Source organism: Benincasa hispida, chromosome 2 (genome assembly GCF_009727055.1).
Source record: "Benincasa hispida cultivar B227 chromosome 2, ASM972705v1, whole genome shotgun sequence".
NCBI classification, from domain to species: domain Eukaryota; kingdom Viridiplantae; phylum Streptophyta; class Magnoliopsida; order Cucurbitales; family Cucurbitaceae; genus Benincasa; species Benincasa hispida.
The window spans coordinates 59,426,904-59,451,593 of record NC_052350.1 but is presented as its reverse complement, the minus strand read 5'-3'; the positions used below and the strand labels follow the sequence as shown (position 1 = coordinate 59,451,593).

Below are 24,690 nucleotides of genomic sequence, written 5' to 3'. Positions count from 1 at the left end.
AATCAAATTATTAATATATTTTGCTATGTTATAAAAAGGGGATGCATAACATGAGTTGCACCTAATTATTGTCTTTGGTAAAATATCTCATTTTATGTTTTCTTGATTGACATTATTTCAATTGTATTTAGAAGCAAAAACATGATCTAAATTAATGTGTGAATAGTCATCATGAGCATAACTTAACGTACATCGGCCAAGAGATTGGAGATTTTATTCTTCTGTTTGACATATATGGAAATGTTAACATAACATAAAATAAAAGTAGAAATAATAATATTGAATGCATCACTAGGAATAACATCTTCAATGATATGAAATATAATGAGTAGAATTAAAAAATGAAATCATGACGTTAAGACTGATTTGAAAAAATATTTTACTACTGTAAAAATATGGAGGATTTGCTATCCAACATGAGCGTAATCCATTACTATCCAACATGAGCGTAATCCAAATTACGAATAAAAATGTCTTCAAACATATAAACCAAGAGAAAAGGAACAAAAAAAAAAAAAAACAACATTATTTTGAACTTGATAAGATCTATCAATTCCATCTAAAAAATTTCAATTTCATCCGATTGAATCATAAACTTACAATTTAATTTCACAAAACTTGTTGGTTCCAACTAAAATCAAGCTTCCACAAAATAGTTGAACTAGGGCACAAAAACTAAAAGGTATCAAAGGTAAAATTTGTAATCATTATTCGATTTGCAACATTTATTTAAATTTAAAATATAATTGATGAGATTGATGTTTAAATGAAAATCTTATGAAGTTTGAGGTAAGCTTTGATATTTATCTTAAAGGAAAATCTAATCATACAAATGAAACATGTAACACTTGAATTTTGGAGAAGTATATGAACAAATAGAATATCACATCTAAGCGAGAGTAATCAATAAAAGCTTAAAGGAATTGAAAATTATTACATATATACCAACAATTGCTTCTTTCCTTTTAGTAGTTTATTTATAGGAATTCCAAAATTGAGCGTGCTTATCTTAGAAAATGTTGGACTATCAAACGTTGAATCCAGATCTCGAATCTTAGATATGAGGCATTACAAAATATTTATTTATTTATTTTGAACAATTTCAACGGTATGTAGAGCGAAGAGAAAGATATTATTATTTGTCCCAGCCAATGTTTAACGTATTGATATCAATTAAAATGTTGTTAATGTCTCAATTTTACAAAAATATTGATAGAAATATCGAAAAAATATTGATATTGATGCACACTCATGGAAAAGTTATCAAAAATAAAAAAAATATTTAAATTAATAAATAAACTTTTTAAATAATTGTTTTTTTTTACCTAAACTCTTTTTAAATAATAAGTTAAAATGGTTAATATTTATATTTTATTTTTATTAATGATATTTTGTAGTTTAATCCTTATGTTTAATCAATTGTATACCATATAATGAAAGTGTTGATTTACTTTTATGTCAATTCCAAAACCATATCTATGTAAAAATATTAGTAGAAAACATGTCGACCAAAATTTAATCTTCTAATGTCGACCAAAGTTCAATAAGTTGAACTAAAGATTTAGTGTAACGAAATTAAATGAGATTGGAAAGTTCTTCCGAAGCTAATTAAATTTCAACAAATTTGGGAAAAAAAAGATTTTTTTTTTAAAAATTATTATTTTGAAATTGTGGTGGGTTTTTATTATTATTTTTTTTGGGGGGTGGTTTATTATTAATTAGTAGAGAGCTTCCATTGTTGTAGCTTGAAGTTGTATGAACAGAGCACCAAAATCATGGAATACCAAACTCCCAATCCCCAAAGAAACTCCATTGCTGACACCCAAACAGAGCTTCAATGCTTCATCGATGGCGAATCTCTCGATTCCACCGACCTCGACCTCTCTTTTGAAGATGTCGATAGCTCTTGCTCCACTCCTTACGTCAGTGCTCCTTCCAGCCCCACCCGCAGCCCCATTTCTGGCTTCTTTTACAGTGCTCCGGCCAGTCCTATGCACTTTGCCATTACCAAAAACCCTACCCCTTCCTCCTCTTCCGCTTCCATGGACAACCATTCTTCTTCCTTTGAGTTTGATTTCTCCTCCAGGTTTGGGTCTAATGCCGGCTCCACTTCCATGAGCTCCGCCGACGAGTTGTTTCACGACGGGAAGATCCGTCCGATGAAGCTCTCGACGCACTTGGAGTTTCCGCTGGCCCCATTGTTAGACCTGGAGATTGGGGATGAAGAAGGGGATGGAATCGTTGAGTTTGTTCGAGGGAGGGATCTGAGGCTGAGGGATAAGTTTCAGAAGCGCAGAACTAGATCGATGTCGCCGTTAAGAAATTTGCCGGTTGAGTGGAGGGAGGGCGAGAATGGAGATGGAATCAATGTCGAATGCTCTGTAAATGAGAAGGAAGTTTCTGAAGAAAGTGAAGTAATGGAGAAGGTTGAAGAAGTTGCATCCAATTCCGAGGCTAGTACTCCTTCGATTTCGGCTTCATCATCGAGATCGTCTTCAGCAGGAAGGAGCTCGAAGAGATGGGTTTTTCTGAAGGATTTTCTGTATAGAAGTAAAAGTGAAGGAAGAAGCAACAATAATTTCTGGTCCAACATCTCATTTGCTCCAGTTAAAGAGAAGAAATCAGGAGGAACAAACCAGAGCATTTCCAAGCAAAAGTTCATCAATCCATTGGTGGGTCGATCTTTAGAAGGGAAGAAGGCAAAAGGAACAGTTGGGGCAAAGAAAAATGGGTCTGGGAAGCCTGCAAATGGAGTTGGAAAGAGGAGAGTTCCGCCATCGCCGCATGAACGTCATTACACAGCTAACAGAGCTTACTCAGAGGAGATGAAGAAGAAGACTTATTTGCCTTACAGGCAAGGATTGCTTGGTTGCTTGGGATTCAGCTCAAAGGGATATGGAGCTGTGAACGGATTTGCCAAAGCCTTGAATTCTGTCTCTTCCAGGTAAAATCCCTTCTCAGATATATAGATTCTTGATGACTGGTTTGGTTTCTCCCCTCTGGTTTAGGTTCTCCTATAAAATAATGTCTTCTTCTCCATTTTAGTGTGAAAGAAAAGGCTGCTCTCAGTGATGGGGTTCTTCCTAATGACCCCATTTTTGCCCCAATATGGTGGCTCTGTAAATTTATCCTTATGAAATATGAATTAGTTCTCACTGAATCTGTTTGATTCTCTTTCTCTTTTGGGTGTGATTCATTCAACTAGAGTAAGGGTTGATGTTGAATTAACTGCATTGAGATTTTAAGCTGATGTGACATAGATTAGCGATTTTGTGTTCATGAAATAGCATGCATTTTGAGCTAAGCTAAGCCACATGGCCAAATGACCCAATTTTGCATTGGGACAAACTTTTCTTTTGTGCATCAAATATTAGGTCCATGTTTATGATGATTATGAACACTTTGGATTATGTGAATGAAAAACAAAAGTTGATTGTAGTGACCATTTTGGTTGGCAGCTGTTCTAACAATCAACTTTCTACCTTTGTCTTTAAAACTTGTTTTAAGAATAGTGTTATTTGGGTAGCTGTCAAGGTCAAGATTGATTAAGACTTTCTGTAGTTAACTTTATATAAATAATCATTTAGATTCCTAAGGTTTCAAATGTTTGGTTTTAGTTTCTAAATTTTGTATAAAAGCTTAGTTTTGTCTTTGCTGTTAATTCAATTCAATCATGTACCAAAGATTTAAATTTATTTAGCAACTCAATATCTAACTGTTGCACATTCAAACACTTGTCTATGTGAGAATCAATTGATTTGGTAGAAAAAATAAATGTGGCCCTAGGCCCTAAGTTTTCTATAAAAAAAATTTATTACAAAATTAACAAAAATGGCTATGATGATTTTTATTCTTTAGTGCAAAGTTGAAAAACTAAAATAACATTTACAAAAGTTTTCAACATAAAATGTAAGCCTAGGAATGAACTAAAACAGATGTAAAGGAAAAAACTATTATCAAGACATGATCTCACTACATTTTTGTTCTAAATGTTCTATTCATAACACTACAAAGTATGAAGCAGTTTCAGATAATGACACTAGTCAAATTATATGGGGATTTTCTTTCTTTCTTTCTTCTTCTTCTTCTTCTTTTTTTTTTTTTTTTTGAAAAAAAAATTATTATTTGTCTCTCTTTCTGGACATTGATGTATAAAGCAGTTTCAGATAATGACACTAGTCAAATTATATATATGCTTTTTTGTGGTACCAAACCCACACAATTTGTCTACTTCTTTTGGCTATTATTGAATTGGCAGCTTCTCTTTAGGTTCCATCTTTTTCCTGTCAGTCTTCTTCATGTGATGCCCAAATCATTATTTGCTAATACTTCTCCATATTTGGAAATTCATGTGAATTGGTCTTACATGTGACTACAAAATATTATTGAAGTCAATCAACTGAATCTTGGTAGCCACTTATTTTAGATAACAAACATTTTACTGTTCTATGATAGAATCAAAATAATTATTCAAAATCTATTTTAACTAGCTCAAAAATCACATTGCCTTTATCCACTTAGTTTGTGTTCCTCAACAACAAATGAACCTTTTTTGCCCCTATATGCTTTTCCCTCTCTTGATGCAAAAAAGTTAATTGAAGAGCCTACGAAGAGTATGACAGGCGAGTTTGGTTTGTATAGTTCGAAGTCGTAAAAGTGAGTGTGTGATACTACATAAATTTAGGCTTACACTCATCCTTTAGACGATAGACCTTGTACAGGTTTCATATACTTAAACGTTTGTGTAATATATATATATATTTGATATTTGTGAGTGTTTGAGTCGGTTTGTGTAAACTTCGACTAATCTAACAAGACAATCTGTCTGATCTTATAATATTTGAGTGTTAATAAAATTCGTAAGATACTAAATTCTAGGTAAATGACCATCATGAATTCAATCTATCGGCTCTTAGTCCTTTAGCAAATCTAATGACTTTTATTTATGAATAGGCTAAAGCTATGATGATTGGAATTTTGTGTAATACATTGTTAGCTAGAGGTAGTTGATTGAAGGTGGTGGTGTTTTAATGAGAGTGGGGAAAAAAGGAAGCAAATTTGAGAGTTAAAACAGTAGGAAGATCACATCAGTGGTCCTAGGTCCATTATTGGGGTTTGCCTGTTGATGCAAGAGAGAAGAAAAAAGAGGCATGAATTGATTGGGTCATTGATGTTGATTGGTCAAAATCTAAGGGTTACTGAAAATTGAAATGAAGAGGTCCCACTCTTTTTATTGTTAATATGTACTCTCTGAATATGCCACCTACCTCTTTAGTCCCCAAAAGTCCTTTCTGCATCATTTCATTTTTTCTAACCCAACTTCTCTCTCATGAACTGGGCCAAAAAGTTCATACACACTAAGCAATGCACATTTTTCACTCTCTTAGGACTTGATAGTCATTATAGTTTGGAAAGGATCTCAATTTAGTTTCTATGATCTTACAAGTTTCAATTTAATCTTTGTTGTTTAGTTAAATCTTAAGTGATTAATTTATGTGGTGTTGAGATGATGGTTTGATATCTAAAGTAAGGGTGTTATGTAAAAAGGAAATAGTTGTCGACTTTGAATCAACATATATGGCGAAAATGAAGTTGGTTTAGTGGTAATTGTTGACATGTACATACTCTCTTGAGGTCGGAGGTTCTATTCTCTTATCATATAATTATTGTACTAAAAAAGAGCCAATTTCAATGATATTTTATTTGATCAAAAGATTATAGGGATCCAATCTAAAATTTTGCACTTTTACACGTTTTTTTTTTTGTAAAAGTGCACACTAAGCAAAACAAAACTTTCATTTTGCTAGGACTTGATAGTCATTTCAGTTTGTATGATCATATAAGTTTCAATTTAAACTTTGTTGTTTAGTTAAATTTTTGTGATTATTTTATGTGGTATTGAGATTATGGGTTGATATCTCAAGTGTTACGCAAAAAGAAGATAACTGTCAACTTTGAATCAACCTAAATAGCCGTAATGATAATTATTGACATTTATTTCTTTCCTTTAGGTCTATGGTTGGATTTTCTATTACTAATGAAAGAATCAATTTGAATGATGTTTAAAATGTTATAGGGATGCAATGTAGAATTTTGCACTTTTAAAGCTTTTTGTGTTTTAAAATCATGAAGATGAAATTGAGATAAATTATTAATTACTGGGAGTAAAATGATAATTTAGTTTTTTTTTTTTTTTAAAAAATAATAATAAAAACGCGTTTCAAACAAATTTTGATATTTTTTTGAGGTAGATTTAGTATTTTTTTGGTCGGTTTTGAAATGGTAGTTTCCTTGTCATATTAATTTGATCAGAGATTGTTGAAGAGATAAAATCCAAAAGTAGTGATCTTGAAGGTTGGTGAATTTTATTTTGAAATTAAAAAATTAGCCCTCAATTAGTCATCTTCAGCCTCAACAATTTCAATCCTCCATTATCCATTCCAAAAATTCACAAAACAAGTGGGCCCCCTCAATCAAATCAATTTGTTTTTTTACTAATATGAAAGTGTTTAAGATTTGAGTTTTAGATTAAGTCATATAGTACACACTCTTTAAACGAGGGAGAGTTTAATTGTTGGCGCTGTCAGAAATTTACCTTCTAATTCATTCTTCTTTCTTTAAATCTTTACATTAAACTTTTTCCCAAAGGAATATTATTTCTAAAGGATCATCCTACTCTCTTTTTTCTATTTTCTTACTTCACATAGTGTCACTTATTATCTTATTGCTATTTGATTGATATCTAATTTCTATTAGATTACCATCTTTAATATTATATACTTATATATAAACGTGAGTTATATCAATGTGATTGCTATCTGATTCCTATTTAATTTATCTTGTAAAAGTATTGTAGAGGTGAAGGATACTATATTACCTCTTAACATAAAACCTCAAGCAAAAAGACCTTAGAAGTAAATAATTCCTTAAATTGTTGAATTGGCAAAGCGTACAAAGTGTAGCCATTGTAAACATGTTGGTCATAATATAAGAACATGTAGATTTGCACGTTTTTGAGCAAGCATATTGTGGACATCAAAGGTATCTTTGTTATTTGTTTTCATGTGAGTACAATGATGTATTGTCTTAGTAGTTTTTGTGTATTAGTGGATTGTTTTAGCAGTAAGTTTAAGATAGTAATAATGGATAACAATCAGGAGGCAATTAGCTGAAAATATAAGACATGACTAACTATGACAATCAAGTGACAAGAAGATATTCCTTGTGACGCAGTTTCTTCTTGGCTCAAACTGAATCTTAAATCACTATTGTTGTTGTTATTGTTATTATTTTTATTATTATTATTATTATTATTATTATTATTATTATTATTATTTTAAACTTTCTCTTCTCTCAATTTATAAACTAATTGACAATAGTAGAAGTTATCATATGGTAATCAGGAGGCCATCAAATTGGGAAATATAAGCAGGAGTGAATTATCTAAGGAGAAAGAATCAAATATGATTGTATGATAAATATCTGATTGCTATTTGATTGTCGTGTGGTGTTCATTAGATGTTAACATGCGATTGTTATGTGATTGCTATCTGATTGATATTTGATTGTTATATGATTTCTATCATGCCATGTGATTTTCATTAAAATTTAAGTACTTGGTGATTTTTATTTGATTGTCATGTGATTACTATTCAATTGATGTAACAATGATAGATATGCAATATACAAAATTTTGGTAATAACTTTTAATTATCGGTGATAATACGAAAGTTTAATATAAAGTATAAGATAATAATTATATACAACATTGTGTAGTATGTTATCAATAAAAAAAACATAAAGTCTAACATCAAAATCTAAAAATCTTCCAAAAGAAAAACATCCTATTTTAGTTGTAAAATCTTAAAGTGAAAACTAGGTGCTTTAATAAATGTCTTGCATGCCTTTAAAGATTTTGTGTTTTTCTGGCATTTCCAAATCAAAGTCTTAGGCGTGAGTTTCAATTTTCTTTTTGGTTGTTCATTTCCCACCATAAACCTATCTTGTAAAGATTTCTTTGCTTAAATTCTATTCTTAACGATCTAAAAAAAATAGATAATGAATTAGAAATAAGTTTAAGATAGTAATCAGATAACAATCATACGATTGGAAGTAAAAATTAAATAATGATACAAAATGAACGGTAGTCAAATGCCAATATACTAACTATGTGACAAAAAATAGAAGTAATCAGATGACAATATCAAAAAATTACTAACTATGTGATAAGAAACAAAAAGTAATAGATGAAAATCAAAAGGTAATTAAGTGACAATCAAATGATAATATAAAAAATTACTAGTTAGGTGATAAAAAGTTAGAAGCTAATTAGATGTCATTTAGAAACTAATTAAGAAAAAATAGAAGGTTCATATAACAATCAAGAGGTAATTAGATAACAATCACAAACTAATAACTATGTGACAAAAAAATAGAAAATAATTTGAAGACAATATTGAAAATTACTAATTATGTGAGAAAAATAGAAGATAGGCAAATGACAATAAAAGAGAATATCATAAATTCCTAACCATGTCATAATAAAAAATTAAAAGGTAATCCAATGATAATTAGGTGATAAATGTATTAGTGCTCAAGACAACTATAGTTCAAATCCTCTGACTAAAAGAAAAAAAAAAAAAAAAAAAAAAGACTGTGCGAGCAAAAAGGAGAAGATAAAAGCAAAAATAGAAAAAAGAAAATTGTGAAAACAACAGACAAAATGTAGCCTTGAAACTTATTAACAAGAAATCTCAGAATAACGATGAAAACAAACTCCATATTTTCATCAAAGTAAGCTCGAGCAACAACACTTACAAGGATAGTTGTCTCTAAGTAGTACCTCATTTACTTATAGAAAACTAACAAGATTCAGAATTTAAAGAAATATTATTTACACCAAAAGAAAAAAAAAAACCTGTAAAGCAATGTTATTTACATAGAATAAGAAAATGGAAGAGAACGGGAGACTAAATGTTCCGTTTGGTTGACGTAGTATCTTAACTTCAATGAGTTAAAACTGGAATGTTGGGCGTTGAGGAAGAAAGAAATCAGTCGTTCAATATCGATGGAGGAAATCTGGAGTTAACGGAAGTGAAGCGTGAAACCAGTTAAATTAATAAAACTGAAATGTAGAGATAGAGAAATTCAAGAAAGAAGTTGAAAATAAAGATGAAGGGCGCAGTAAACCCTAAGAGTTCGTGAAGATAAAGAATATATATAGGGGTGAAGCATAAAGTGAATTAAATTCGTGGGAGGAATTTTTCACCTTTTCTTTTGCATCCATTACTGAAATTGGATTGGACTTAAATATCTTTCCATTTTGAAATAATAGTAATTTCACTATCATTTGAAAAAATAAAAGACGAAATTGTCGAAATCCTAAAATGCTCTTTTAATTGAAGTGTAATTAATTAAACTATATATTCCAGCGACTTTCAATGCCAAATAACTTGATTATTTCAAGCGGATAATCATCCTTAAATCTCGCGATTTTAGCGGATGTTATGAATTTATGTATCAAATTTAATACTTATTTTGAATTTTCAAATCTTCTACAACTAATTTTAAAATCTTCGTTTGAAATTTAAATTATCATATTATATTAATCATCCCAACTGAAATTTATTATTTTTATTATACTTTCTATTAAACTTAATCAGCTTTTGAACATTATATTTATTATCATTTTGTTTCAAACATAAAATATTAGAATACAACACATAGCCTTAGCCTTCTTCATCCTATTTATGTTTTTTTCTTAGGACTATTAAATGATTAAGAGTTTTGTTCAATGGTAGGTGAGATGAAAATAACTATTATCATGACTTTTGATTTATAGAAGTTTCTATTGCTTCAAACACATCTCTTAAACATCTTGTCGATCTAATCCAATCTAAGGTTTTTCCAACTTCTGAATGTATTATTTCTCGATTAACAATGTATCAGGATGGCTGCAAAAATCTTAATGTGATTAGAAACGTGAAAGACAAAGATGTGAAATCCTAATGTGATTAGAATCATAGAAGACAATGAAAGACTCAACTTAATCGACCACGACCAATAGTTCAAGTCACAGAGTCTCTTCTTTCCAAAGTGATTCCTATCGAGTCATTGTGAAAAGATAGGCCAAACATATAGACAGTAACCTGTTTGCCTTGGGCGTCCCACTTTGACTGATTCGATCAAGGAAGGATGTACCATCCTGAATATTATTTGTTTCTCTTCTATTCATCAGATCTCCATGATTGACATCAATACCATATCATAATTGGTTAGTAATTTCAATTGACGATTTTTTATTGGGATTTTCACACTCTAATCTAAATTAATTTCTTTCTTCATGAATGCAATTATTTAGATAATGTTTTTATTAGTCTAACGATTACTTTCTAAACTAATATTTTGGTCTAGAACAAAGAAAAAGTATTGTTACAGAATTTTGGGTAAGTTCAACCGCGATGTAGATGGTTCGGTTGAGTGATTTTCAATTGCAATGTATTTATTTTTAAGTTTAGTGTATTTGTTGGTGCTAGTTTGGAAACTAATTATACTATATTTGTACACCAAAAACTTTCAAAAGATTTTTGACGACTACAAAACCTTCTCCCGAATTATAGTGTAATTAAATTTTCTTTAACCATAAAATGCCCCCATATGGATTTTCAGAATTTTGAGTAGAGTGGAGAAAATTATGGTTATGATGATAGATTCAGAGACAATGTTTCTATTCACAACCGCACCATTGTTGGCGGAGAAGCCGATTTCGAAAAGAAAAATGGCAGCAACTTGGTTGGAGAAGAGGTTGGTGTAGTGATTAAAGTTTAGCCAACCGATAGTCTCTAGATGTTAGTTTTAATTACAATGTAATTATAAATATTTCTTAATAAGTCAATTGCAATTTTATTTATATGGCTGAGGTAGTTTAGACTTTTTATAAATTCGTTTATTTTTTATTTTTATTTTTTTTGTCATTTTTTGAATGAAATGATGATTTGCTATTTCTACAAATGAAAAGTTAAAATCCTCTATTCTTCTCGTTAGCCCTTTCATTTTTGTAAAATTCATAAACGTGAGTTCACACGCCTAATTTTAAAAAATATTTTCGATACTTCTGCAACTATCCCAAAATTGTATCAATTTCACTATGGAAATCTTTAAGTTTGATGAAATTGAACCATGTTTTCAGTAAAAACACGTTTCATAAGTTTCTTGGTGGGGCAACTGTTTGGTCATTTTTGGAAGAAGTAAAATTAGCCTATATTTGTCGATTTTGTAAGGGTCATTTGCCATTTCAAAAATCTCTCCCCATTTTAATTTCTTCCTATTTTAATCAAAGATGGTTTAAACGATAAAATCCATAAGATTTAAAAATAATTATCTTTAAAAAAAAATACCTATAGCAAAAAAAAAAAAAAAAAAAAAAAGGAAAAGAAAAGAAAAACAAACAAACAACAAAAAAAAAATTATTGAATACACGTGGAAAAAAACTAAGTTAGGAAATCATTGGGGGATTTCATGTTGGAGATGTTCAAGTTTGATGGAATTAAACCCATGTTTTTAGTATAAAAGACATTTAAGAAATTTTTTGGTCTTGTAACTATTTGGTCATTTTTGGAAGGGGTAGCATTGACCTTTTTTCACCTATTTTAAAAGAGTACCCTTGATCATTTTTAAAGACCTACTCATTTTAATTTAATTATATATTAATAATAGATTGTTCAAAAGGTAAAATCCAAAATATTTAAATCCTTTGTTAATTTTTCATTTTTTTCCTAAAAATTTCTAGAATTTCAATGAGCTATAGGCACGACTTGAAACCTAGAAGTTTTAAAAATAAAAGAAAAACAAGTTTTATTTTCCAACCTAATTTGTAGTGTAGATATGCATATAGATGTTCACAGGATGGGGAAGCCTTCTCCATCCCCATCTCCATCTCCTATTTCAATCCTCATCCCTGCAAAACTCTCCATGAAGATTAGAGCGAGGATTTACCAATGGGAAATTCGTGGGGATCTGTAGGAAAAAATTTTCCATTTATTTAATTTTTAATCTTTTAACAACTTTTAAATTATTTTTGCTCAATCTTAATGAAAATTTTCTAGTCAAATAGGTCATTTCCAATACATTCTTTTAAGTAAGAAAAAGTTGAGATGAAAAGTAAAGAATAAGTAATGGTTACTGTTATGAATTCTGTAAAATATATATATAGCCTATTCACAGAATGTGAGTTCACATTCTTTTGAGTTTTAATAAACTCACTGAATGTGAATTTATTTTATATATATATATATATATAATATAATATATAATTGTATTATATGTATTATGGGTATGTGTTATTATATATATGTTATATGTGTGTCAGTTTAGTATATCTCCTTCCCCGTCCCCATTTAGTTAATGGGAAAAAAATTCTTTCCCACTCCCTCTCCCGTTTCCCGTCTAATTGGAGATTCTCCGATCCCGCGGGTTAAATAAACATCTCTTCATGTTTACAAAACTTCTCTTGTAGGTACAAAAAAGAAAAACCTTTTGGACTCGTGAAATTCTCCTTAATAAATGAATCATTAATTACTTCATAGATTATTATGAATCATTAATTACTTCACAAATTTTGATTAACATTGAAAATCAAACCAAACCATGAAGAAGTCTATCTTTAGGTTCTCTCTTGAGCGTGAAAGATAGATTTGGAAATTCCGGATGTTCCATGAATGGAAAAAAGTCTTCCATAAAGTTGTCATCCTTTCATCTTTCTATAAGTACGAGTTTCAAAGGAGAAAAATTATTTCCCTAGCACTTCATTTTCTATTTCTTGCACCCTCTTCTGACTCAACAAAAATTTGTTGCTAAATTTCCATCACGCTTTTGAAATCTCTACTCCTAGCATGTACACCAAATTCATTTAAAACTCTTTCTTGGCCCAACTCAATGCTTTAAAAAAAAAGTATGTTCACCCTCCCTCTTCGAATCGAGCTACTTATTTACCTCCCCTGCAACTAGATACTTGATGATAAACAATCCTTGATTTCCTTTTTCTAGCGCTTTCACTAGAATCCCATTTTCCAAACCCTACCCTTTCCCTTTCCGTCAAACCTTTTTAACCCTTTCCTCGAGGGAGTCGAGCTGACTATCTTCTCTAATATACTAAAAGTGGCCATTGATCATTTTACATGAAGAATCATCATTTGCATCTGTATAAAAAGAAAAAAAAAATCTCTATATGGAAATATTACAAGCAAACACAAAAAAAGAAAATGGAGAGAAATGGCTTTGGCTGCCATTCTTTGCCTTTGAAGAAAGAAGAAAGAGTGAAGTCTAAATTTTCAAAGAGAAAGGAGTACATCGAAAATCTCAAAGATTACAATTTTCTGATTCATTTGTGACTGTTAAGGCTCCAAAGGCCGAAGCAAATTCAACTATGACAATGATCGAAAAATATATGCCAAACAACAGTGTTGGACGGTGCTTCAATTTTTAATAGATTATAGATTATAAATGGTTATTTTCTTCATTTTTTGTTGTTACTATATATGTAATTAGGTTTTTTGTTCTCGATTATTTTTGAATTATAGTTTTTTAGTCTTACTTTAGTTTATCTGTGTTCTTTCTATGTCTTTTGGCATCAAGATATTGTTTATTATTTCTTATATTGAAATGAAATATAGTAAATTTTCTTGAAGCTAAGAGAACCAGAAATGTTTGGTTGATGTTTATAAGATAAAAATACAACACCCAACAAGAAAAATAATACAATAGATGAACCATTTTTGGAGGATGTGAGCTTTACTAATTTCACCTTGCATGAACAATCCTTGATTGAAGTTCCCTGAAGCATTAAACAACAATGGAAAATAATTAAGATGGATGTTAAAAAAAAAAATTCCATTCTAAAGTGTGTGTATATATTATATATATAAAAGAAAATGAATTATAATTAATAATACACTTTAGTTGCACTCTAGTTTCCTAGTACAACTCTAGTCATGAGATAATGCAACTTCCATATCTTTGTATTTGTATATCATATATTAATTGTGGTCTGTCATACATAATTTTACTTGTCTATAATTATTTTTTTAAACTGTCATTAATATCCATAACACTATAATAATAAGTCAATTGTGACGGTTTTATAATTGTCCGTAATTGTTTATCGTGGAACAATTATTTATTGTCATTAAAAGTCAATTATGACATTTTTTTCAAAAATGTCATTGATTGAAAATACAGTCACGAATTTTAATTATGACAATTTTTTAAATGTCATGAAATCTTAATTTTGTTGTAGTGTTAGTTGATTTTTCAACTCTATACCTATTTAAATTATTAGTAGATTTATTTTCTCAATTAAATATTCATGTCAATTCTCCTTTTTCCTTTTTAGGTATACTACTATATGGATGGTAGGTGATTTGAACTTTTAACATTTTTGCGGAGAATAAAAATCTTAATTAGTTAAGTTATTTTTAGGATTGGTCGCCCGAAGTAACTTTTTTTTTTTCATATGTAATTAGTTCATAGGGTTAAAACTTAGTTTGATTTTTTTTTCCTCAATTAATGAGATGCTTTCTTAATGTGTTTAAAGCATGAAAATGCATATACCAAATAAAGTGAAAACCAACACAAGCTAGCTAGCAGTGGGCAGAGGCCTACCTCTCTGGCTCGAGAAGCTGCAGCCGACATGGAGGGCATTTCGAAAGCTTTGCGTCGTGGCTTTGTTGAAGAAGAAGAAGTTTTGAAAAATATCGTCAAGGCAGTTGAGCACAAGTTGTGTTTCGACCAAACATGGTCCATTGCAAAATAGGTTAGTAGCCTCAGGAGGGACATTGAAACTCCCACTTGGGTTCAATCTATAAGCACTTTCACACCCATTGTATATCTATAAAACATAGAAGCTTGTAAAAATCATTAAAAAAAAAAAAAATCAATGTGAAAATTAAAAAAATAAAATAAAAGAGAGATAAGAAAAACACACAAACTTATTGTCAAAACATTTGAAGGCTTCAACCACCATTTGTCCTTGAATCTCCTCACTACAAACTGTCACAATACAAAACACAACACAAATAGATCATATAATTACTTAACCATCTTCTTTGAATAAAAAACCAATATCAAACTCGAATAAAACGAAAAAGGGGGAACCGTATCGGGATTGAGTTCCGAACGGCATGGAGACGACCTAAGGGGCAGGGGAGCGAGACAGCGAGAGCGAGAACGAGGGAGAGGAAGCTAATTGAGGAAGCCATTGGACTGAGAAAATTAAGAAGAAAGGTGATGCCATATTTATGTGAATATGAATGAGATGATGGGAATGGCAGTTGGAAGTTAGGTGGAAAATGGTGAAGAAAATTGTAGAGATTTTAGTGATGTGAGGGTAGAAAAGCGAGGCAGTAGTTTTTGTTTGAGAGTTTAATTAGGCCAACAACTTTGAATATTAAATTTTTTTTTTTTTTTTTCGGTTGTGTTCATTTTAAACATTGAATGAATTAGAAGTACTTCACAAATAGTTCATTTGTTAAAAAAAAATGCTTAAACAATGGTTATCAAATTAGTGTTTAATAACATATTTAAACGTCCATCTGATGACATTTTCATTTTCCATTTTTCGTTCTTAATTTTGTTGTAGAACTAAAAATGGAAACATGTTTGATAACTATTTCTATTTCATATTTTCTTAAAAAGAAAAGAAAAGCAGAAATGTGTTTGATTTATAACTATTTCTTGTTTTTAGTTGAAATAAACTCTATTATACATAATATAAAAGTTAAGAGTAATTTCAATGAGTAACATTTTTAGAGATAATAATTAAGTGATAACAACCATTTTAAAGATATTGCAAATATAACAAAATCTATCAGCGATAAACTCTAGCTTGATAGACTCCTTCCAACTATATGATATATCATCGATAGACTCTGCGAATTGAATCTAAATTTTGCTATGTCTACCAATTCATTTGCATTGTGTTATATTTGCTAATTGATACTGATTGCTATATTTGTAATTGTCCCTATAATTAAATACATAACATAAAATAAAACAAATATTAAAATCATTATAAGAGTTTATAGTCTTTAAACACAATATTAACCCCGTAAAATGGTGATAAAATTATAAAACATTTAATGATCAAATTAAAGTAAAATAAAAATATGATTTAATTCCTTTAATTTAAAATCGGTAATGATTTAAGTCTTCTATCAAAAAATGGTGATAAAAGGATAAATTAAATTAAAATAAAATATTAAAATTTAGAATGATTTAAGTCTCTTATCATAAAATGATAAAGAAGATTATATTAAAATAAAATAAGAATAAATGGAGATACAGGGTATCGATCCCCGTACCTTTCGCATGTCATGCAAGCGCTTTAACATCTAAGCTACATACCCGCTGGTGTTTTCAAATGTTTTACATGTATTTCTATCAATCCAATTATATAAAGAAAATCAATTGAAGCCGGCTTCGATCGGACATTACCAAAACCCTAAACCCATGAACAACAGCATTTGCTTCGTTTAAATTTCTCATTCAGTTGAAATCGAAAATGTCCATTTTCACCTTCAAAAAACGAGTATGCAATCGAATCTTCAGCATCTTCACAAACGCATTGATCTCCAGACGCCGGTTTATCCCAGAACTTCAATGTTCATCAGCTACGGCTCAAAGTTGTGTCCTTTGGAATCGTGGGTTATCTGATTTTAACAGGATTTCTGGGTTCCCCTTTAGCACTTTGCGATTGTTTTCTACACTGGTTGCGGTTGAGCCCTCAACGTCTGATGGGCTTACAGTCGAAGGAATCCTTGGAAATCGATGGACGATTTTGGACGAGAGCGAGAGCGATTGGAGGAGCCACGCTGCTGCAATTGCTCAGTCCATTCATTTGATCAAGAAGCGTTTACAGGTTTTAAACATGGTTTCCCATATCATAATTTTTCAATTAATTTCTCCTTTACAGCTTTTTTATTCAACTTTTAGTTTGATGTAAATCAGTTGTGTTATCAAAACCCTTGAAGTTTCGATTATCGTTCTTGTATTGGCTGTGAGTATTTGTTTGGCGATGGCAGTGGAAGAAACTGATGATGAGATTGGAGTTCTTATCGGTGGAGTTGAATAAGGCTGATCTTTGGGATGATCCTGCACATGCAGGGAAGATAAGTCGGGAGCACGGTTCTATTATGAGTAAGATAAAAGAGATAAAGGCATTTGAGAGAGAATTGCTTGAGCATATCGATATGATAAAGCTTGCCAGAGAAGAAAATGATACAGAGTTGGAATTGGTGGGCTCTAAATTCATCTTCTAGGCATGTATTCTTTCTTTTTTGTTTTTGTTGTTTGTAAATGTGTTCAGTTTTGTACATCCCTTCCTCTCAGTATGCGAGGTGAATTATCTTGTTCATGTCATTCCATAATCAAGAACAGAGTAAATAAGAGTGCCCTGGAAATGATACTAATCTAGAAATCGTTACACGAGGTGTAAGCCACAATGTGTATTTATAAAGGCATAAGCGTCCTATGGTTCAAATAAGGCATATGCCTAGAAGCCAAAAATTAGAGCTTAGCCTTAAAGTGTAACCTTCAATAGTCTTCTAATCATTGTTGTTTTTATTTCTTTGTATAACTCTTTCCCATCAACAATTACCTTGTGCAAGTCTGAGGCTGTCATCTCATCTCAATGAGATAAATGCTAATTTTCTTTAGAAATTAGAACAAATTTTCTAGGGAGTAGATAGATCTTTTTCTTGTGTTATAATCCTGTATTATGCATGGCCTTTTGCAGGAGTCAATAAATGCTCTACTTACGATGAGAAGAAATTCAAAAGAAAAAGAGCTTGAAGCTTTGTTATCTGGGGAGAACGATTCTTGCTCTTGTTATATTGAGGTGTGCTTAATTTTGTGCTGCTAATCTTTGTTTCTTGTGTGAATTTTCTCGTATGTAGTGCTACTTTGTTGCCGAATTCAAGGTTTGAGAAATGTTAACAGTGAATAATATAGAGATACAGCCAGCAACTTTTGAATATTTGTTGATCAAACAGGTTCAAGCTGGAGCTGGCGGAACTGAGAGCATGGACTGGGCAGCGATGGTCATGCAGATGTACAAAATGTGGGCTCAAAGACGTGGTTTCAAGGTTACTGTTATGGAAGAAATGCCGGGTGAGATTGCAGGAATCAAGGTGAAATCTCTGCTAACTTCAATTGTCTATTTCTTCATTGTGATATCTCACAAAAGTTAATATGAGCTCAAATCTACATGCGCATGTTACTGCTAGCTAATATAATTTTTTTAACAGTTGAAAATTTGTATGTCTTTTAACCCTATTGTACGCCATATCTACTCTATTCAAGCTCTGGCTCGAGTGATAAAGTGCCAGTTCTGACATTATTCTGTTATTCCAGCGAGCAACAATAAAATTAGATGGTGAATACGCTTTTGGATATGCTAAAGCGGAAGTGGGTGTACACAGATTGGTTCGCATCTCCCCTTTTGATAGTAACAAGCGGCGACATACTTCGTTTGCTGCTGTAGCTGTCATTCCAATAACTGGTGATGCTTCATCTCATGTTCAAATTAATGAATCGGATCTTCGAATTGAGCGTTTCCGGTCTGGAGGAGCTGGTGGTCAGAGTGTTAACACCACCGATAGTGCCGTGAGGATAGTCCATATACCTACGGGGATTACAGCCACTTGTCAAAATGAAAGGTAAGGAAGTTTAAAATGGTTCATATGATGAATAAAACCGCTGTTGGACCATTGCTTATTGAAATGGGAAATAACCCAGATCACAACATCATAACAAGGCCTCAGCAATGGCGGTACTTCAGTCTCGATTGAATCAGCTTGAGATGGCACGACAAGCTCAGTTAAATGCACAGCACACACAGAGTCTATCTGATATAACTTGGGGAAACCAAATCCGTAGTTATGTGCTCCATGTGAGTTGTTTTAAAACATGGTGTACTTCCAATTCACCTCTTGTGTGTTGTTTGTGATTCAGTCATCACTAACTAGTAACACTACCAATTGCTTGATTTTTGCAGCCTTATCAAATGGTAAAAGATCTTCGTACCAATTACGAGGTTTCAGATCCTGATTCGGTTCTTGAGGGTGATCTCCTCGACAGCTTTATTTTGAACTATTTGTCGACATCCCTGGACAAAGATGGAGATGAACCGTAAAGTTGTACTACGATCTATGGTAATTTAGTGACCGATCAATTTTGCCAAACTAGATATTTAGAGCATAATGTATTTAAGTACAAACAGGGGGAAGAACAAAGTGGCGTAGGTGACTCTAGTTCTCTTTAAATTAAAATTTGCCCACTCTTCAAAATTTCTGGTTCCACCATAAGTGGAAAACAAGCTGCTTTTGCTCTATTTTTTTTTCTCAACAGATTTGAAAGTCCTCTGAATCCATTCATTCAACCAGTTCATCACACCACCCAATAATGAATAACTCTTATATTGTTTGTGAAGCAGATGAGATCCAAGAGATCCACAAAAGAGAATAAATTGTATTTGCATTTGCATCTTTTTGATGGAAGATGATTCAAGATTAACCATTTAAAGCTGGAGGGTCTATGGCTATCACATCGAAATGATCCGTTTCATCATCTGAACTCAAGTTAGCGAAAACATGTGACCTTTCTTTGACAGTAAAAGCTGCCATGGGTTTTGTTACTCTGTTGTAATAACCATAGCCATTAAAGTATCTATGATTGTTCAAACTCAGCCTTCTTTTCTCATAAGAGTTTGATTTGTTCATTCCTTGGCTCCGTTTTTTGGTTACTGAATTCATTGATCCATGATCTTATTGAACCTCGATGCGAGGCTGAAGTTGACAATTATGTATGAAAAAAAGTTTGAGAAATTGAAGTTGATTTGAAAAAATGTATATATGTGAAAGGTACGATTGATAATAATTCTGTTCAGAAGTAATCTTATCATTTCACATTATGTCATATTATTTAATGTTCGGATCAGTTTCTTTTGTAAAATCTTGGTGGTTCTTATAACCATGTAATGGGGAAACAGCTAACCACCAAAATGGCAAATATAATTTTATCAGCTTATGCTTATTTAAATTTCATTATAGTTCTAAAGGAAGGAGTTTGAAGGCACAAATCCTTGTTTTAAATAAAATACCAAGGAAGAGATTTTTGTGGAGGCAAAAGTGCAAGACTTAACTAATTTAGTTACTTTCATCATTTTATGAGTGTGAAAAAAAAAGGAAAAAAAAAGGAAGAACGCAATTCTTGAGGTGCTCTTCAGAGACGTTAAGAGTTCTTTTCCAGATTTTTTTCCGATAGGAGTCCTTGCATTATTCTAAAGAAGACTGGTGTTTGTATGGTTGTTGATTGAATCAATAGTAAGAAAATTTGGCTGCAAAATGGGTCATTTTGTCATGCACTTATCTTAGTTTGCCTCTTTAAATTTTGACAAGCCAAAAGAGATCATTTTTTTGGAATCCTATCTTTGAGAAAATAGAAAGAAGGCTTCAGTCATGGAGCCAACACATCTCTTAAGGCGAACGTCTTGAACGTCTTACTCTCCTACAGGCTACTCTTTCTAATCTCCGACCTACTAACTACTCTTTTTCAAAATCCCAATAAAGGATGAACTAAACTTTAGAATCGATTCAGGAATTTCCTTTGGAAAGGGGGCTCAACACTAACACATGGTTAATCACTTTTGGAGGCCTTGATATTCAAGGGGTGGTTGATAAAAATCGTGTGCTCTTCTCGCTAAATGGACTTTGAGATACATCCATGAGGAAGATGCCATATGGAGACAAGTCATCGATGCGAAATATGGGGTTAATCATCATTTCTCTAAGCCAAACATAAATTTTCAAAATTATATCCTAGGTCCCTCGCGACCTATCTTGATGCACTTGAATCTCATTAGACATAAAATTACTATAAAAGTTGGGAATGAAGTCATTCATATACATAAAAGAAATCATCCATGGATGGAGTATATATATTACTGTTCAATTTTCTCCTATAGTGAAATGGGAAATTTGGTCTTTATAGTTTGAAGAAAGTTAAAGTTGAGTCTCAATTGTAGAGATTATTTATAAAGATTTTATCGAACCATATAAACTATTCATGAGGTTCTATCAATCCATATAAGAACCAAATTCTAACTTTTAAAATTATAGAGATTAAATTCTTATTTTCGTCAAATTATAGAGACCAAATTTAATATATAACTCATTTGAAAAGTTGTGATTTATTGTCCTGTGTTTAAAAATGCTTGAATAAAATTGTCACTACTCAACAACACACTAAAATGAAAACACACGAGTGCACACACATCAGCTTTTACATCCTCAAACTCTCTGAAAAGTAAAGGGAGCAATGAAAATGAAAAGAGAGAGAGAAAAGCATAAGAGTCTAATTCTGGTGGAAGCAAGGGGAATTTGTTGTTGGAAATGATTTTTGGCTTACTTCTAACATATTCTTGTTCTTCTTTAGTCTCTTATAATGAACACCAATTACTCCTGGTGGAAGCACTGAAAAGTGTCTCCTGAAAAAAAAAAATTATAAAAATTCAAATTAGCATACAAACACGTTAACCAACATGAACTTAATTGGATCAAGAGATCAGAAGTACGAAAATCCAATCCCACATGTTCTTAAACCGAGAAAAACAAAAGAAAACTTTTCATTTGGGTTATTTAGTACATCAAATTTCACTTCTATCTGATGCAAGCTAGATTCAAAAATGAAAATTGATGTAATTAGTTGAGATATCCTAATACATCTCCGGATTCCACCAACCTCAATTTGAAAAAAAAATTTCACTTCTATTTTTAAGTTTCAAAATTTCCAACTTGGTAATTAATTTCTATTCCATCACATAGCTAGCAATTGAATGAATATTAATTAAAATTTGGCATATGATATTTAAAGGTAATAATTATGTGCATAACAAGAGTCTATTTAGAGATGATTACCTGTTCATAGAAGCTTTACCTCCAGTAAAATCTGATTCTTCAACCCATTGGAAATGCTTCACTGATTTGGATTCAATCTCCTTGTAAAATCTTGGTGGTTTTTGCAGCTTCAAAAGGGGGGAAATTACAACAATTTATATTGAATATGAACATATATTTGTACATGAGTTAATGGCCACAAAGTTTTTCTATGCATTAAAAGAACAACTCATTTGTACATGAAAAAGAAACCTAAAAGAAAGTGATATGATCTAAATTTCTTAAAAGGGTTTAAAGCATCAAACTTTCAACATTTTTTTTTAAATAACTAATAAAAAATAAATGGTATGGAAAAGAAGATATGCCTCAAAAGAAGAATAAACTGATCATATATTCTAAAAATCAAGTTGTTCAAAAAAAAAAAAAAAATCTAAAAATCAAGTTCATACATGAAAGATAAAACATCAAAGTGTAATTATCTACATAATTAAGCACAAAATTCCCATTTTGTAAAGGGTTATCTCCAAACATCAAAACTCTTTCAATATTTTTTTTTAAAAAAAAAAGGGTGCAACACGAAAATTTTTTAAGTGATCACCAAACATAGTAATATTCACGTCTAAACACGTTTAACTGTGAAATTCTAATGGGAGTTGGTGCATTACAACTGGTATGGTATGATGGCAGCTAAACTCTCAACCATTTAAAAAAGCAATAACTAAATTTCAATACCTCAACTTGGAAGATTCCTTGCCTATGATCTTCAATGGCAGCTTGAATTCCTATGATATTAGACCAATCAACTTCAATCTTGTGCCTGGAAGGCCCTTCCTTCACAATCTCCCAAGATATCTTCTTGTTTCTATAATCAAATCTTAAGATCAAATCACCTTCATTTTTGGCTACTGCCTGCAAAATCAAACCAACTTGAAGAAAAATGAGAAATGAAAATAATACAACACAAATTTTTTATTTGTTTATTTAGTACATGTTTGGGAGCGATTTTGAAATAGTTAAAATTATTTTTGTCAAATTCAAAATCACTATGAAACAATCTTTTCTCTGAACAAGATACTAGAGGATATAAAGAGCAATCAAGAGGTACACCCGGATATCTTAACTAGGTTCATACATCTTTAGCACCCTCATCATACCTCGAAACCTAATAGTATAAATTAAAATCAAATTCTAAACTGATTTTGAGTGAATAAAGATATGCAAAATCGGTTTATGGTTTGATTTTACACTTTTAAATAAGATTTTCATACAAGTAAAATCGATTTTGAATTATTAAAATCAAGAGTGATTTTAAGCTTTGTTAAATCACTCCCAAACATGTGTTTAGTTCATACCTGCCAGGAACCAATACGAAGGAAAAGGGCAGGAGCAGCATTAAAGAGACTAGGACGGGGAAGGTCAGAAAAGGAAGAGCTGCTTGGTCCAGAAGTGACTGTTCTTTCACTTGATTGAGTATTGTATTCTTGTTGTTGTTCTTCATTTGTGGGAGGGAGAGGGATTAATGAACGCCCGCTAAGAATACTATGGATGTTTGTAAATGGAGGTTTCATTGAAATTTCTGTATCCTTTCTTAATTCCAATGCTTCGAGAAGAGGAGTGAGACGAATCGCTGGAAGTTTGAAGGCTACATTAATGGTCTTTTCACCCTACGCATGAAAAACAAAACAAATTATCCTCTCAAATTTTTTAAGGGATGTTTGGCCCACCGACATATTTATCGGACAACTTCATCCTCCTCTCTTTCTCACGTAGTCTTCCTAACTCCAACATAACAATAGTTTTTCTGCGTGAAATTTGATAGTTTTTTGTTTAAATCAAAAGAAAAGCCTGAAATATAGAAATGCAACCTTAATAAACCCCAATTAGTTAAGGCTGAGTTAAAGATCTTGAAATTGACCCTAGTTTAATTATCTTCAAGTATGTTTGGATTGACTTTCTAGGTGCTTCATCTTAACCGGCCCTCCTTAATTAGGTTAAAAATGAGTGAAGAATTAATTTTTACAAACTTTCTCTCTAATAATTTGCCCCAATCTCAAAAATTAATTTTTAGGGTTTTCAATTTTCATGGGAAGTGACTAAAATTTTACACTATAGGGTCTTTTCATAAGAAAAAAGAATACATTCACTCTCAAATTGCCACTTCCAATAGTCTGTGTGAGATTTGATAGTTCTTTTTCTGATGGCCTTTCTTTTATCACTCTAGGGTTAGTTCTTTCTTTTTTTTTTTTCCTTTTTCTTCTACAGATAGAAATAATTTTTTAAGAAAAGCCTAAGATGTTGAAATCAAATATCCATTAAAACTTAAAAGAAAAAAAAAAAGCCCAATTACTTAAGGCCAAATTAATCATATTGAAGTTAACCATAGTTTAATTATTATAGGTTTGTTACAAATGACTTTACAAGTAAAAAAAAAGTGTTTTCAAGGAAATCCAAACATATACTTAATTAGGTTAAAAAATAGTATACGAAAAAGGTGTTCTTAAAAAATCCAAACATCCCTTAATTAGGTTAGGAAATAGTAAAGAATTAATTTATTAAAAAAAATTCTGTCTTATTTTCCCAAATCTCAAAAATTAAGTTCTAGGGCTTTCAATTTCGAGTGAAATTCAAAGGGAAGGAAGAGATCTCAAAACAAACCCAAAATCTTTCTACCCAAAAAAAAAAAAAAAAAAAAAAATGAATATAAAAAAATTAAGAAGAGAGTGAGACGAAAGTGTATATCACT

General features: G+C 31.3%; 3 protein-coding genes across 7 annotated transcripts; 2 read left to right on the top strand and 1 right to left on the bottom strand.

Annotated features, from left to right (window-relative positions):
* Positions 1-1,696: 1,696 nt before the first annotated feature.
* LOC120071593 lies at positions 1,697-3,500 on the top strand. The gene has a single exon (XM_039023940.1). It carries the CDS (start codon positions 1,776-1,778, stop codon positions 2,946-2,948), a length of 1,173 nt encoding a protein of 390 aa, XP_038879868.1. The 5' UTR covers positions 1,697-1,775; the 3' UTR covers positions 2,949-3,500.
* A 10,195-nt stretch (positions 3,501-13,695) lies between these two features.
* LOC120070674 lies at positions 13,696-15,247 on the bottom strand. 2 transcript variants are annotated; one of them, XR_005480005.1, is made up of 4 exons: positions 15,188-15,247; positions 14,981-15,045; positions 14,659-14,884; positions 13,696-13,831 (listed from the first exon to the last, which is right to left on the bottom strand). XR_005480005.1 is itself a non-coding variant. In XM_039022512.1 (3 exons), exons 1-3 carry the CDS (start codon positions 15,017-15,019, stop codon positions 13,716-13,718), a joined length of 381 nt encoding a protein of 126 aa, XP_038878440.1. In that variant the 5' UTR covers positions 15,020-15,175; the 3' UTR covers positions 13,696-13,715. The 2 variants fall into 2 exon arrangements, 1 of the variants encoding a protein (XP_038878440.1); XM_039022512.1 differs by lacking the exon at positions 15,188-15,247 and having other exon boundaries at positions 14,981-15,175.
* A 1,191-nt stretch (positions 15,248-16,438) lies between these two features.
* On the top strand, positions 16,439-19,929 carry LOC120070589 (peptide chain release factor PrfB2, chloroplastic). Of its 4 annotated transcripts, none has more exons than XM_039022395.1 (8): positions 16,439-16,912; positions 17,076-17,288; positions 17,789-17,890; positions 18,045-18,182; positions 18,406-18,710; positions 18,790-18,943; positions 19,049-19,205; positions 19,487-19,929. In XM_039022395.1, the coding sequence occupies exons 1-7, from the start codon at positions 16,556-16,558 to the stop codon at positions 19,184-19,186; spliced, it is 1,407 nt and encodes a 468-aa protein (XP_038878323.1). In that variant the 5' UTR covers positions 16,439-16,555; the 3' UTR covers positions 19,187-19,205; positions 19,487-19,929. The 4 variants fall into 4 exon arrangements, with proteins under 4 accessions (XP_038878323.1, XP_038878325.1, XP_038878322.1 ...); XM_039022397.1 differs by having other exon boundaries at positions 19,484-19,929; XM_039022394.1 differs by lacking the exon at positions 19,487-19,929 and having other exon boundaries at positions 19,049-19,448.
* The last annotated feature ends 4,761 nt before the right edge of the window (positions 19,930-24,690 follow it).

Coding starts and splice junctions, on each gene's coding strand:
- LOC120070674 (XM_039022512.1), bottom strand. CDS start 15,019: ATGGTGGTTGAAGCCTTCAAATGTTTTGACAATAAGTTT. Junction 14,885..14,980: donor AATGTTTTGACAATAAGTTT/GTGTGTTTTTCT, acceptor TATGTTTTATAG/ATATACAATGGGTGTGAAAG. Junction 13,832..14,658: donor CAGCTTCTCGAGCCAGAGAG/GTAGGCCTCTGC, acceptor TTAATGCTTCAG/GGAACTTCAATCAAGGATTG.
- LOC120070589 (XM_039022395.1), top strand. CDS start 16,556: ATGTCCATTTTCACCTTCAAAAAACGAGTATGCAATCGAATCTTCAGC. Junction 17,891..18,044: donor CTTGCTCTTGTTATATTGAG/GTGTGCTTAATT, acceptor TTGATCAAACAG/GTTCAAGCTGGAGCTGGCGG. Junction 18,711..18,789: donor GCCACTTGTCAAAATGAAAG/GTAAGGAAGTTT, acceptor GAAATAACCCAG/ATCACAACATCATAACAAGG.
- LOC120071593 (XM_039023940.1), top strand. CDS start 1,776: ATGGAATACCAAACTCCCAATCCCCAAAGAAACTCCATTGCTGACACC.